Below are 14,852 nucleotides of genomic sequence, written 5' to 3' on the forward strand. Positions count from 1 at the left end.
GCTACAACTTTTGCTTGTGCAGAGGCATTAATGGTAGTGCATACCTGAATTGTATTTTTCTTTCTAATTTGCATCAGGAGGAATGTAAACAGAAGTAACAAAACACTGGTGAATTCTGTGGGCAGATTGGCATTCCAACATAAAAAAGTAAACACAAGGGAAACCCTGTACCATCAACGCAGGCTAAAAAGCAGGGATGGCGACTGATGATGTCCCATTGTCTTGTGGATAAATAATAATAAAAAATGTGTTTGGGATGAACAGAGATCTTCCCCGAGATGCTCACTATCGACGTGCTCAGGAATGCAACTACAGTACAGTAGCATTGTTTTCTTGACAATGCTACATTGTGAACAACAAATCTGCATAAAAATCGTAGGAGATCCAGTTAACATTAGCCGTTAGCTGTGGGTAGCCAGTGGCCAGAACCAACTGCTGAAGAAGGATACATTGGTTATATTATGATGCGTTCAAGCTCTCTTCAGTAAAATTGAGTACTGGAGCAAGGTAAATTTTAACGTCCTCATGAGGTGTTCTAATGTAATCTGTAAAATGTCGTTTGTGGAGAAACTTGAATACATACAATTATTTGAGGGATAAATTTATTGATGTTTTAAATTTAAAGTAGATACTACAGAGAGAATTATGATGTATTATATATGGTGAAAAGACTTTTGAAGCCGTTTTTATAAAAAGTTTTTCAGATGAAAAGAGATCATTTTAAAGGTTGTTTCATAAGTGTGTATGATGGAATTTGTTCTTGTTCAAAGGTAGTGTAATGAAGGGCTGAATACCTTTAGAACAGCTATCTTTTTATACTTACGACTTCTTTGTTTGGCTGGCACAAAAGGGGGATTAAACAAAAACAATATAAACTACAAACAAAACAAAACAAAACAAAAAACCTTGGGTATTGTTATTGTCCCAGAACTTCACAATGGGTGCATACCTAGAAAAAAGTCAACTTGATTTATTTTTCTTTCTTTTTTTTTTCATCTCCCTGGTATTTCTTGACCCCTGGTGACTGTCATACACAGCAGTGTAAATGAGATTTTTTTCTCATAATTTCACAGATCTCAGAGCAGCTGCTTCTCTTGGTCAGCCACGTGTTTTGTTCATCAGTGTGCTGTGTTGTGCTGTAGTGTACATTCAAACAATACATTATGTAAAACACGATAGGAAACCAGCAGCTGAAGTGGCTCTGCCACATCCCAATAGAACACTCTGGGTTTTTTTACATCCCATTTCAGACAGAGGGCAGGGGAATCATCTGCAGAACAAATATACCATAATCAAGTAGTTTTATATTATCCCTGTCACACAGACTATTTAGAGTTTTTTTTAGTTAACAGATCTCACATGCAGGGCTGCAAGAAACTGTCTAATTATTATTGATTCATCCATTAATAATTTATTGATTGCTCTGTAGCCTCACCTCCAGGTTATTTTAACTGGCATGTCTGTTGTTATGTGTTAAATAACTTAAATGATAAATAAAAAATTTGTTTCAAAGAATGGTGGCCAGTAATCACAAGCTGTGTCTTTGCATTTTATTTTGAAAAAGAAATACATCAAAGCCATGAAGCAGTGCAGATACAGTTTCACATTAATGTCAAGTAATCCTCCTGTCACTGTTGACCTTGGCATGAAGTGTTGATCAGCATCCTAGACAGAAAAGCAAACAAAATTTAAGTTCATACATTTAAAGGGGATAGATATAGGATTCATACTTCCCGGCCAGTAGGTGTCGCACTCACACTTGCCGCTCTCGCTCCACTCTTCAATTCTACAGGTTGCCACGTAACCACATCAAAATATTGACATATTTTGGGCCCGTAAAAACATTTCTAAAACAATTATTTCTCTATTGTAATTATTTTTTTCAGGAAAATATAGACGTTAATTCTACACCTTTCTAGACGTTCTGTGGATGTATTATTTTTGAAAAAATATTCGTTTTGATGAAACAGCTATACATATGACCTTTAAGTTTTTTTAAAGTTATTGTAAGTTGGGATGTGACAACATGTAGATATAAAAATAACAAAATCCTCCATTAAAATAGACTTTTCACTTCATGTGAAGTACAAAATGTGCATGCATGCGTAAAACTGCCATAACATCCCCTTCAAAGCTGAATCTTTCAATCGGCAATCGAACACAGAAATGTCACATTTCGTCAGTTGTAAAGCATAGTGCACGTAGTGTACGGCGTAGTTTTGTGGACTGCCATTTATTAAAATTTGGGTCGAGAGAATGAAGAAATTGCGGTCGCTATTGACGGTACAGTAACTTGACTATTTTAAATTGGTGGGTTTGCAAAAGGATGTAGTGATGGTTTGTTCTGACCAGGCAGTAGGTTGCTGTGTCTAAACACTATTTTTTAGTATTGGCTATGCTCACTTGGATCCTCAACTGAGGACGTACCAAAATAAGTACCAGGTATAGGTACTAACCACCCCTTTGGATAATGGAAAACCAAACAAAAAAGAGCAAGTTGAGTTGAGCCATGCCGTACCATGCAGTGGGAATGTAGTATAATGATGTATTAACACCGAACGTGAAGCAAATTTTCACCTTGTATTTACTTTACGTGCCATTCAGCCACTGGAGTGTTTTGTGGAATATTTTGCAAATGACAAATATTTGTCCTTAACAGCTGTGCTAACGGTTGTGCTAACTAACTGGGAAAGGCAGCTAAAGGCTGACTTAGTTTGAAGAAAAGTACAATGGATAGCTGGAATCAAGTGATTTGAACATGGAGGCTCTGGTCTGAACCAGCATGAACCAAGACAGCTCCATTCTTTAATCGTATCCATATTGTTTACCTTCCACAATAAAAATTACTCAAGTGCATTTTGCTTGGATACATCTCAACAAAAAAGCATACCCAAGTCACAAATACATATTTTAGAATTTAAAATGTAGTTCTATGTCTTTGCTCACTAATCTCTGATAATCCTCTCTTTTGTTCTGTCTCTTTACAGTACTGACATTGCCCAGCAGAGCTCTACGAGGTGCACAGAGATGGCAAAAATAAGTTTGTCCTCCATTTCTTAATCTTGGTAAAGTCAGGAGAATCTTTACTACACAGAGTCACATGAATTTCTAGCGAGAGTTAAACAAATTCAACTTAGGCGAATATGTGAATAACGCAAATTTTACATGTTTGTATCATTCGCGTCGGGTCATTTGAATCATTTGTTCCACCTGGCGTTTATTCACAACTTTGCATTGACTTTTAATGTAATCCCTACTCTGCGTTTGGTGTGAAGGCACACCATAAGAGTCTGGCAAAGAGACAGGCAAAGACAAAGCGGTGCTTTCAGCTAAATGCTAACGCCAGCTTGCTAACATGCTCACAGTGCTGTTATTATGCTGTTATTTCAAAACTACAACAGCCAGGGGTGAGGAAGATTCATCTCCAGCAATATGAACGCCTGTACTAAATTTAATGGCAATCCATCTGGTAGTTGGTGAGATATTTCAGTCTAGACCAAAGTGGCTGACCGACTGAGAGGCTGACATTGTTATCCCTAGAACCAGAGCATAATGCATAATACATTGTGATTCTGTGACATTATTCAGTACATTTTTGGACAGTTTTTAGATACAGAGGGGGGTTGTTTCTTTTTTTCCTGGCTAATCCCCAGTATGTCAGTCCATCCAAAATCACTGTAATCCTAAACTAACCTTTATTTGTGGCCAGGTGACTGCCTGTTATATTTAGTGTTTTTCAGTATTATTTCAGGTTATTGTTTCTCCCCTTTGGAATTTACCATTCAGGGCTTCTCTAGCTGTTTCCTCAAATCTGAAGCTTCTGCTGCCATCTCCTCTTCCGATCTCCACTTGGAGGGGTTGTCCTCATCCTCTCGATCATGCTTTTGCAACTGCAAAAAAACAACAGTGTACCGGTGCAATGTCAGAACACAGTCACTCCTGTTTGTTTACCATTTGATATCATGAGCCTGGCCCTGAAAAAATTGTGTGAAATGTCTCCCAAGCTAAAATGGAACACTAAAAAACACAATATCACACAACAACCTCTACCCTGTCACCTCCATTGGTTGTAGTGCAAACCAAGCTCTAAGTGTCTCTTCTCTGCCTCTGTGCAAGATTAGTTCAACTAAATATGCAAATGCATTTTGTCATTGGTCAGAGAAATCAGGGCATTGATGAAATGATGTCTTAAAGGGATAGTGCACCCAAAAATGAAAATTCAGCCATTACCTACTCACCCATATGCCGATGGAGGCCCTGGTGAAGTTTTAGAGTCCTCACATCCCTTGCGGAGATCAGCGGGGAGAGCAGCTAGCACACCTAATGGCAGACGGCGCCCCAGACTGACGTCCAAGAACACAAAATTGAATCCACAAAGTATCTCCATACTGCTCATCCATAGTGATCCAAGTGTGCTGCAGCCACGACATAAAAAGTTGTTTGGAAAAAACGTCATATGAACTCTGTTTTTAGCCTGACTGTAGCCTGTAGCTCTGACTGCTTCTCTGTGCTCCGCGCTCACGTGTGCGCGCTTGTGCGAGACCAGCGAAAGCATGAGCTTTGCTCACCCGTGTTTACATCACATGACGTGCACCGCAGGGGGAGACAACAGTAACCACAGTAAAAGATAATTTGCACTACGGTCTTTTAGCAAAGGACAGCCCAACATGTCTGAAGACTTTGAAATTGAGGAGGAACAGCATTTCTTTGTTGAGCNTGGTCGTTGCGACAGTGCACCACTGACGCTAGGTGGCGCCAAACTAAAAAAAAACCTGAATCCTATCTGTTACCTCTTTAACCTTAAAGGGATAGTGCACCCAAAAATAAAAATTCAGCCATTATCTACTCACCCATATGCCGACGGCTGAGCACAGAGAGGCAGTCAGAGCTACAGGCTACAGTGAGGCTGAAAACAGAGTTCATATGACGTTTTTCAAAACAACTTTTTATGGCGCGGCTGCAGCACACTTGGATCACTACGGATGAGCAGTATGGAGATACTCTGTGGATTCAATTTTGTGTTCTTGGACGTTAGTCTGGGACGCCGTCTGTCATTAGGTGTGCTGCCCGTTCCCCCCGCTGATCTCCGCAAGGGATGTGAGGACTCTAAAACTTCACCAGGGCCTCTGTCGGCATATGGGTGAGTAGATAATGGCTGAATTTTCATTTTTGGGTGCACTATCCCTTTAAATGCTTAGTGGCAGATTGTAGACTTAAAGACAAAAAGAACTATTCTGGGAAAAAAAAGGCCTCATCTTAATGTGAGGATCTTAAAACCCACAAATAAATGCATTTTGCTATACGTGTTATAACAAGAACCTCTGCCATGAAACCAGCTCTACTGATGAATGATTGAGCAAACAGAGACCACTTGTCTTCATGACTCCACCTGAGTTTGTAGACCCAGAGTTATCAGACATAACTACTGTCCTCTATTGTGAGTAAATTTAAATTTTAGCCCAATATTTTCTTTACTGAAGCCGAAGACAATATGAGGACTCAGCAGTCTGGGTTAGTCAGTGGTTAGTGGTTATCTGCCAGAATCACATTACATACAATGTAGTCACATTTTTTAAAATTTAATCTATATATTTATTTTTTGTGTCTATATCTTTTTGATGAAAAATCAACATGATTTGGGGACTGGTATTCTGTTGACTGTTGTCCATGCCACTAGGGGACAGTAGTGGAGTGTTTGTGGCTCAGGGAATGCCTTTACATAGTTTCTTACCAATCTGTAAACACTTCTTTCTCAGCATTTCTCATTTTAAACAGGTTAGTTTGGTGTATTGTTCCATTATAATATTAGGTAAGTGTTTTGAAATTGAAGCATGACGTTTATATGCTTATGAAAGTGGTTCTTGTGAGTAAACTCAGTAGTTCAGCCCACAGCAGATTAGTTAAAGGGCTAGCATGTAAATGGTATTGAACTAGCACAGTGCATATTGTTCATGCAGGAAACTCCCACTCCTACTTAAGACATTTAAAGGTTCTGTATGACATTCAGAGCTTAAATACAGCAGGAAACCACTGTTTGCTATGTGAAGATATGGTGGAGTAATGGCGTCCTGAGCAGAGAATGAAGTCACACTACCTCTGTGTATGTTGGAATCCAAGCCTCTCTGCGGCTTGTTGTGGTAAGCTGGTCCAGCTTCATGTCTGTGCATGTGTGTATCCCACTGGCTGGCTCTCTGCCGTCAATTTGATATTGCAATGATGTTTTTGCGGAAGCATAGCGCCCCACCTACCCCCACGTAGTGACCCCGCTTAAGACCGTTAGTTAAGTCACCACAGTTGCAGTTGTTTACTGCTGTTAATGAATTAGCACTGTTAGCTGCTAGCCACCAGCACAGCCACTTCTATTGAGAACTGTGCTCAGACAACTCTTACGCTCTGAATATCACAAAGAGCCCCTTAAAGAAACTGTGAGACACTCCTGTAAGATGGTATTTTAATGTGTAATGTTAGAATTTCTAAGCCTGAGAAAACAAAGAAACAGAAAAATGATTCACCATTGCAGTGTTTTTTAAATCCCTTCCCGTGGTCAAAAAGCACAGCAGAGACTTTGTTTTGCCTCCAGTGCCGAAGTTGATGCTCACTTTGGTGCTAACTTCCCTCACTTTAGCCAGCAGCAGCTGGGAAACAAGACAGGGACTCAAATGAGGCTTCAGAAACAGCAGTCTTTTTTTTTTTACATTTTTTTTATAGACAAACTGAAACTTACACTGTTCATTTATTACCACTTGACAACTTTACTGCAAATCTCTTCTCCGCTCAATCACCAACACCTGTCTGCTCTGAGCGCAGCCACCATTACACCGTTGACAACACACTCACTATGCACACACTGTATTGAGACGATCCTTCATGCAGCTACACCACCCTTTCATCAAGTGCATCAAACTGTGTCAACACCCTAAAAATACTGGATTGAAACGCCACATGTTTAAAACGGAATTCCAGGAAAATGTACATTAAAAAAAACAGTGGCACAAAACATTACAATATCTTAGAGTCCCCTCCTAAATTAAGCTTTCTTGGGAGCTGAATCCCCATGCTCCCCCCATATTTTGAACCCTAGTAATCTGTTTTGATTGAACTGTGTTTTATATGCTGTGTGTAACATTACAAGTTAAGCTCTCAGAAAAGGGTCAATAATAGGCTATACTTTCCAAGTAAAACTCTTATGTTAAAAATGGTAACAAGAAGTGATAAATCCTTTTAAGCATCCTGTTACCTAAATTCACGCTATCCAATACCTATCTAAAGCGTACCCAAAGTAAACAGAAGGCTATTCTGGTTCCATTTTAAGTATGTGTGCATGCAGGTCTCATTTGCAAGGCAACATTAGTTTTTCCACAACAGTCATAATCACTGTGAGTGCTTCCATCTTTGAATTTTAAAGTTTTAACACACTGAAACTTTTTTTTTTTCCACCTTTGCCTGGATATTTTCTTGATAAAAGATGCTGCAGATGACTAGTAGTGGGATGTATTAACTGGAAAACACAATGGGGCCATGTCATAAAGCCTCACACTGTCCAAATTCACAGTAGATAACAATATCACAGAAAATAAACATATTCCACATGTTTTCTAAGGTTTTGTCCAGGTACTTTTTAAAAAGAGAGGATAAAACAATGTACTGATTGTGTGATTATGAGTGACAAACGAATCAACACAGACAAAATTGTCTGTTTAGGAGCTTACGGAACTTACCGAAATTGATAAGAAAGACTGTTTTATCCCTTAATACATTATAGAAGCCATTTGTTTATAATTTCTGTACATTTATAACAGTCTGTGGTGCCTTAAAGGTGCTCAAGTCTCCTTTGGGGCTCAAGAGTGTCATTGACTACAAGACCAATGAGTCACTGGGCCAACTGCTGGCTCTTTAAATGGCTTTAAACCCAGGAGGCTCTCATTGGCTTAAGTGAGGTGTCAATGAAAAGGTTAAGTTGTTAGGTGTTTATCTGTAGGACGGATGATATGTGGAGAAATATTAATGTTTCAAATGATGCAGTGGCAGTTCCTGGATATCTGAGGATGTAATACTGTGTTTGGACTACATATTTTACTGCATTTAGACAGGCCGTTTGGATTTCCACCATACACATAAACAGCTACTGCTAATAAATCGCAGTGTGTTGAATGTTAATATTGGGCGGCACGGTGGTGTGGTGGTTAGCACTCTCGCCTCACAGCAAGAGGGTTGCCGGTTCGATCCCGGGTGTGGGAGCCCTTCTGTGCGGAGTTTGCATGTTCTCCCCGTGTCAGCGTGGGTTCTCTCCGGGCACTCCGGCTTCCTCCCACAGTCCAAAGACATGCAGATTGGGGACTAGGTTAATTGATAACTCTAAATTGTCCGTAGGTGTGAATGTGAGCGTGAATGGTTGTTTGTCTCTATGTGTCAGCCCTGCGATAGTCTGGCGACCTGTCCAGGGTGTACCCTGCCTCTCGCCCGATGTCAGCTGGGATAGGCTCCAGCCCCCCCGCGACCCTCAAGAGGAGGAAGCGGTTAGAAGATGAATGAATGTTAATATTCCTAACAGAAATATGAGTGGATTGAAGAAAGTTATTTTTATGTGTAGTTATTTTTACCTTATTTGATTGGGGACATAAAAGTTTGGTGTACAGAATTCTTATGTTAATTGTAACGGCCTGTTTCAAGTGCAGTGGTTTATGTTTTAAATGATCTGATATTCTATAACGTTGTCTTAGTGGTAGTGTTTTGCAGATAGTTAAGGCTGACTTTATGAACTTCTGTTTTTGTTTTTTTTCTTTTTTAATAACAAACAAACCACACCAGAAGGTAAAGTGGTTCCCCAACCCATGACTGCAGTGACTCATTTGTCCTGGAATATTTTCAGGGCATTAAAAAATGTTCTTCATTTTGAAATCTTATATGAGGCTCATTTATTTAATCATATATATCCAATTGAATTTTCTATACCAATTCTCAAAAAAGGTAAAAAAAAACAACAACACAACAACACATAAAGCACATATAAGCATATGAAATAATTCTAATTCAAATCTTATATTTATTGATTTGTAAATTGTCTTCAATTAAGTTGTAAATTCTACTGTTGTCTTATTTTATCCCCAATTTTCTTATTTTTCTCTCTTTTTAGTCTCTCTACCAACTGCTTAAAATATTAACTCATTCATTAACTTTCAATTTTGTTTTTGTTGTACTTTTAACCCTGATGTGCCCCCATACAGTGCCCCAATAAATTATATACATATTTTGTGACCCATTAAGCAGAGAAACAGCATGGGGCCCAGTTTTAACTGCCAGGGCAACACATGGGGAGATGTCATATGCAGTTATTGTTTAGACAGTGCTGAGCTGCAGGCTGATCCCAGAGGTTTGAAATGAGATGTCTTGTATGGCAGACTAAAAACATAAAACAAACAGCACAACAACCTCAGTGAAGGACTTCAACTTTATGTCCTTGAGATATATGTCTGCTTTGTGTGTTCTTTTTACACAACAAAAATCTCTTTTTGTCTGTCACTGCTTACAAATTCTTTTGTGAAGTTAGAAATACAGTGAGATTGTGAAATTCTTTCTTAATTTCTTTCATATAAAACATCTCATACAGGCTTCTGGCCTGAGTAGTTTGCTGTCTTTTATTCTTAACATGTCTGCAAGCTTAAGCACCAGGGGGTCATTACATCAATACTGTTACTCCTGTCAGCACTGTCCTCTTTTGTTGGCTGCATCTCTGCCCTGTGGCACCACTCTCAACAGATGTGACCCTGGGTAGAGAGCTTGTCAGGAAAGGCCTTTAACCAAGCTGAAGAAAAGCCTGTCATGTGACCAGGGAACATGTCTCAGAGGATGGGAAGTAACTAACACTTACTCAAGTGCTCTTCATAAATTAAATCTGAAAGACTGATACCACAATTCATATCTGACAGATTTAAATATGTTGTTTCTTAGTGCATTCTGTTCAGCCCAGATAGCAGAAGAAAATGTTGCCATTGTATGTTTCAGCAAACAATGGACATATTACATTTGTACAATTCAAACGTATAGTATCAAGAGTGACATAGTATTTGAGGTGACTTTGTTGTTACGAAGTGGACTAGATGGTGGATGGCATGACAGCTAGGCAAGATGCCTGCCAGTTTGAGACAAACAACAAAACCCGTTGTTTTTTAACTGAGTCATTGCCATGTTTCCAGCGGCTTTTTAGCCACCAAACATGGTTGTTCTTTAGTGACCTGTTGCTGTTTTCCACTGGGGATAGTCTCCCAAAAGCAGTTATTTTTTTACCGGAGACATCACTTTGTTTCCAGCTGGGATAGTGCAACGAAAAGTGGTTGTATTTTACCATGTGGTGTTGCAGCCTGGTCTCACTCTCAACTCAAAGGCACTGTTAGCATTAATATGAGAGGGCACTGGGCGGAGGCAGTTTCTGATGCTGTGGGCAACTGCCGTAGCATAAAAAGCAAGAAAGTCTGCATGGGTAGGAGGGGAGCAGGTTGGGTCAAACAAACACTGGACTCCAGAAACCAAAAGTCAATCCAGAGTTATTTGAATAACAACACAGCTTGCTGTGTAGCATGTTACCCTAGTGATGTATGTCACATGATGACATTGTGACAACCACTGTACTTTTTTTAAGCCAAACCACCACCACCTTTTGTTACTGTAATTTAAGGCAGTAAGTACCAGGTTGTAAGTTTATTTTGAAAAGGACTGTACGTAACCACTCTCGGAACCCATCGGCTGTATTCAGCGTCTGACTTCCGGCAGACGGTGATACAGCCTCTGGGGGCAGACCCCCAATTTTTTGGCATTCCGGTTTGATTTGGGTGGAGGAGGCGAATTTCCATTTCCAACTTCTGTTTATAGTAAATATATATAATATATAAGTAAATATGCTGAACCATTGCGATGGATTCAGAGTTTGCAGTGACGCCAATTATGTTCCGCCTCGCTTGTTCACCGCACGGATCGTTTAACGTGGCAACAACTGCAGCCGGCTCAAACGTGATTGGTCAATATCACACGGACTACAAACAGCCTACAACCGGAAACCAGGGCTCTTCCACTCTTCTTCCAGAGGCAAGATCTCCGGGGTTTGCCTACAGACTCCACATTCACTGAATGTAGAGTCTGTATATAGAGACTAGCACGTAACAAGCAGAAGTGTACATTTCCTATAAAAACAGAAGAGTATTTTGAAAAGACACAGTGCATGGAACAAGTGTAACTGACATGCCGTCCCTGAAAGTCCAAAACTAAAACAGGAGGGTACCTAGAGTGTCATATTTTGACGTGTAGTCCCACTAACCAAGCACCTGTATTTAATGAGTTGGGATGAGAATGTGTTAATGTCATTAGAAGCAATGTGAGACAACTCAGTAGGCAGAGGAAAATATTTTTTTTTTCACAGATTGTCTGTCTCATGTAGTGCTGTGTGGATATGGAGGCAGATTCAACAAATATGACAAAAGCATTTTTTTTTAATAAAAGTTACCAACTGTAGCTTTAAACATTACTACGGTTGATTGAAGAAAAAAAAGATCACACATTGCATTATCATTTTGGGATGGGAAATGCTGGCTTAATGTTAATGGAAGTCATGTTTTTCTATCCACATTGGTATGACTATGAAAATAGAGAGATGGTAATACAAAGGAGAAAGTGGGTTTTGTGTCTTGTGGTGCCCCAGTGGCGTCTCTACTAGCAGCTGAGCTGATGTCCAAACATTTGCCCGGGTGTGTGTATGTGTGTGCTGTGTGCCTCCCTGTTGAGCCGTGTTAAACCTCTTTAGTACAGCTCCTCTTCTCAGTTGCAGAGCTGCCAGTGTGGACACAGAAACCCTGCTTGCTCTGACAGTGATGAACATGTCCGTGAATACTAATGTTCTGCGTGTCTTCATCTACTGCTGGCTAAAGCAAACACAAGGGAAATCAGGAGCTGTAATGACACCAATGTGTAACTTAGTTCTTATTATACTGAAGGATACTGAAGCTTTCGTCCATTTCTCAATACATTTGATATCAAATTTACTATGACAATTGCAAACCAATAGATAGATAGATAGATATATAGATAGATAATTATTCATCCCTGGGGGCAAATTTACATGTCACAGCAGCAGTAAAAGAACACCCACACAATACAAAGGATAGTGTAAAAACAAATGTCAAATACAACTACTCACATAAAGGCAAAAAAGATGTGGCCTTTTAAGCATGTGAATGGACAAAACAGTGTATACTGCAGTAAGGTTTGCAAAATGAATACGTTAAAAAGTGAAGACATGTATCGCACAGTGTCAGAAGTTACACAGAATGTAAGTCCAGTTTGTCAGTCCATTATGTGGATGAATTTAGTCATTTACTGTTTAGTTTATTTACTGCTGTTCAATTTTTTTTAATATATCATTTTCTAAATCAATATTTGGTTTAATTTTATTTAAATTAATGTAACTGAATTCAATGAAGTCTAAACAGCCTATCTTTGTTGTTTATTCAATGGCTGCTGAAATCATTTAAAACTAAATTCTCGTCATCTAGCATTCTGGTTGTACTAATTAATTTTTGGTTGATCAGTTCATGACATCAAGAGCTGGATATCAATATTCAAATCACATTATTGCTTTTGGAAAATTTAATCATGAAATAGAATCCAATTTACCCATTGCAGCACCATCTTGTGTTTTAATAAAAACAACTGAACCAGCCAATGTTTCTTCCAACAAACTAACTTTATTTGATTATTTTGATTTGATACTATATGTTGCAAAGATTTAATCTTTCTTCGTTTGGCTGGTTTGATTTGTTTTGATTTAACAATGAGATGGTGCTAAATAGGGTATTTGAAAATGTTCATAAATCTAATTTTCAAACCATTATTCCTGTTATGCCACTAACAATGGTGTAACATTTGGCTGTGACGCTGCCAGATGGCATCAGTTTGTAACACAGCCAGACGTAACCTTTAGCAGTGTTATGATATGCTGCCAGTTGGCAGAATGGCACCTGTCACAGCAGTGTGATATGTGGATGGGTGGCATTGGTTCAAAACGTGGCTGGACAGCACCTATCATGGCAGTATGTCACAACCAACACATTCCCACTCCGATCTCATCACATATTGACATTTGGTCATGGACTTTCCACGTCCAGATCTAACATGCAAGGTACCCTGGGTGCGTTGGTTGTTGACATTCTGGGATGCAGTGTCAAGTTATGCCTGTTACATGCATTGTCTCTTTCAAAATAAACATCCTAAAACGCACTTGGTTGGGTTTAGGAAAAAAATAACAGGGGTTGGCTTGATAATCTTAGGGGATGCGAACAAGGCTCTCCTGGGGAAAAGTCACTGTATGTTCAAAAAGTCTTCAAAAAGAGCAAGTTTAATAACAATGAATTACAACTGTTATCAATGAAAATTTTAAATCTAAAATTACATGTTCATAACTGCTTTAGGGTGGGGCTACAACTCTACACCAGAGGTTCATATCTGCTTGAACACATTGGGATATCATGTGAACACATTCTACCATCAAGACTGTTGTAGATTTTACATGAACAACCTTTTTATTTACTTTACAACCTTATATTGCACATGCAATGCACAGGTTGGCAATGATGCATTTCATTGCTCCTCCTTGACATTAAACCACACACCACAACAAAAGGAAGCTGTGCAGAGGGAGAGGGGTTAATATACTCAAGGTGAACCTGGAGGTCATCAGGCAATCAGCAGGAGGCCGAATGAGCTTTTTGGAGGGAGAGCAAAGGCTGACACATTTGCCACACTTGATTGACTGAAGTATCTGTAGAATTAATATCTGTAGCTGTTAATAATTCATATTAGGTAGATATGATTGTTTCTGACTGACAGACTCATTCTCTCCTTTGACACAAGGCTATAGTTCTGCCAACTTTCAGAAAACGTCTCACAGGTCAACCCAATCAGCAGAATAAATATTGGCATTATACCTCTGGAAACCACAGATATATTACATTTGCACGTTATTATGTAGCAGATATGTTAGAGCACTGTGGTTAACCTGTGGTTAGATTTTTTGGGAGGCACAATCCCTGCTGGAAATGTCACAGTAAAAAAACAACCGCTTTTCATGGAGCTATCCCCAGGTGAAAAAACAGCAACGGGTCAGAAAAAAAAAGCACCTACATTTGGTGCCAAACACTGCCAGGTTGCTTAAATACAACTGTTTTTGTTGTTTGTTGGTCTCAAACAGTGGTCTGTGGTGGTCTGCAGCTGTGTCTCACCCAGCTGCCACACCATCCACCATCCCCTCCACCTCCAGATGATAAAGTCAGCTCATATAGTATGTCATTTTAGAAAAGTGGATATGATATTAATAAAACGTGCAAATATAACATATTCATAGTTTGCGGAAACGTATAATGCCAACATGTTGCTCTGGCAACTGGGCTGCACAGATGGTGATGTGACAACCTCAGTACAGGTAGAGTGAAGAAGTGACCTACAGAGCCTGATGGAGCAGAAAGCATTTCTGCATCAACATATTATAAGCCTATCTTGTGTAATTTAAATTTTCATGCAATTGGGATTCATGTCAATAAATTTGAGTGGACAGGAGAGCAGCTGTTCTCAATGTGACTACCATTTCTTGACACTTTTGTAACTAATGCCTATATTCCTTTTTTTTATTTCAACTAGTCCATACCCATTGCGTGCACAGTTGCCCACGTACAGTTTCACATGGTGTGTGTTTGGGATACAGGTCATAGGAATTGCAGATTAAATAGTCAACTGAACCCATTAAGAAGAGCAATGTATTCAGACAGAGTTTTTGTGAATTTGATAGTACGATTGCTTTATTGAAAGTACAG

The 14,852-nt window shown here is 39.3% G+C and overlaps 1 protein-coding gene across 5 annotated transcripts in view; it reads right to left on the minus strand.

The window, feature by feature from the left end:
• Positions 1-1,535: 1,535 nt before the first annotated feature.
• fhit (fragile histidine triad diadenosine triphosphatase) overlaps positions 1,536-14,852 on the minus strand; it is a 533,753-nt gene continuing 520,436 nt past the window's right edge. For all 5 annotated transcript variants that reach the window (XM_050039363.1, XM_050039362.1, XM_050039365.1 and 2 more), the window contains 2 exons: positions 3,780-3,890; positions 1,536-1,665 (listed from right to left, as the gene is read on the minus strand). In XM_050039363.1, the coding sequence (XP_049895320.1) occupies positions 3,783-3,890 (108 nt within the window). In that variant the 3' untranslated portion in view covers positions 1,536-1,665; positions 3,780-3,782. The remainder of the gene's footprint in view (positions 1,666-3,779; positions 3,891-14,852) is intronic.

This window comes from Epinephelus moara, chromosome 24 (genome assembly GCF_006386435.1).
Source record: "Epinephelus moara isolate mb chromosome 24, YSFRI_EMoa_1.0, whole genome shotgun sequence".
NCBI classification, from domain to species: Eukaryota; Metazoa; Chordata; class Actinopteri; order Perciformes; family Serranidae; genus Epinephelus; species Epinephelus moara.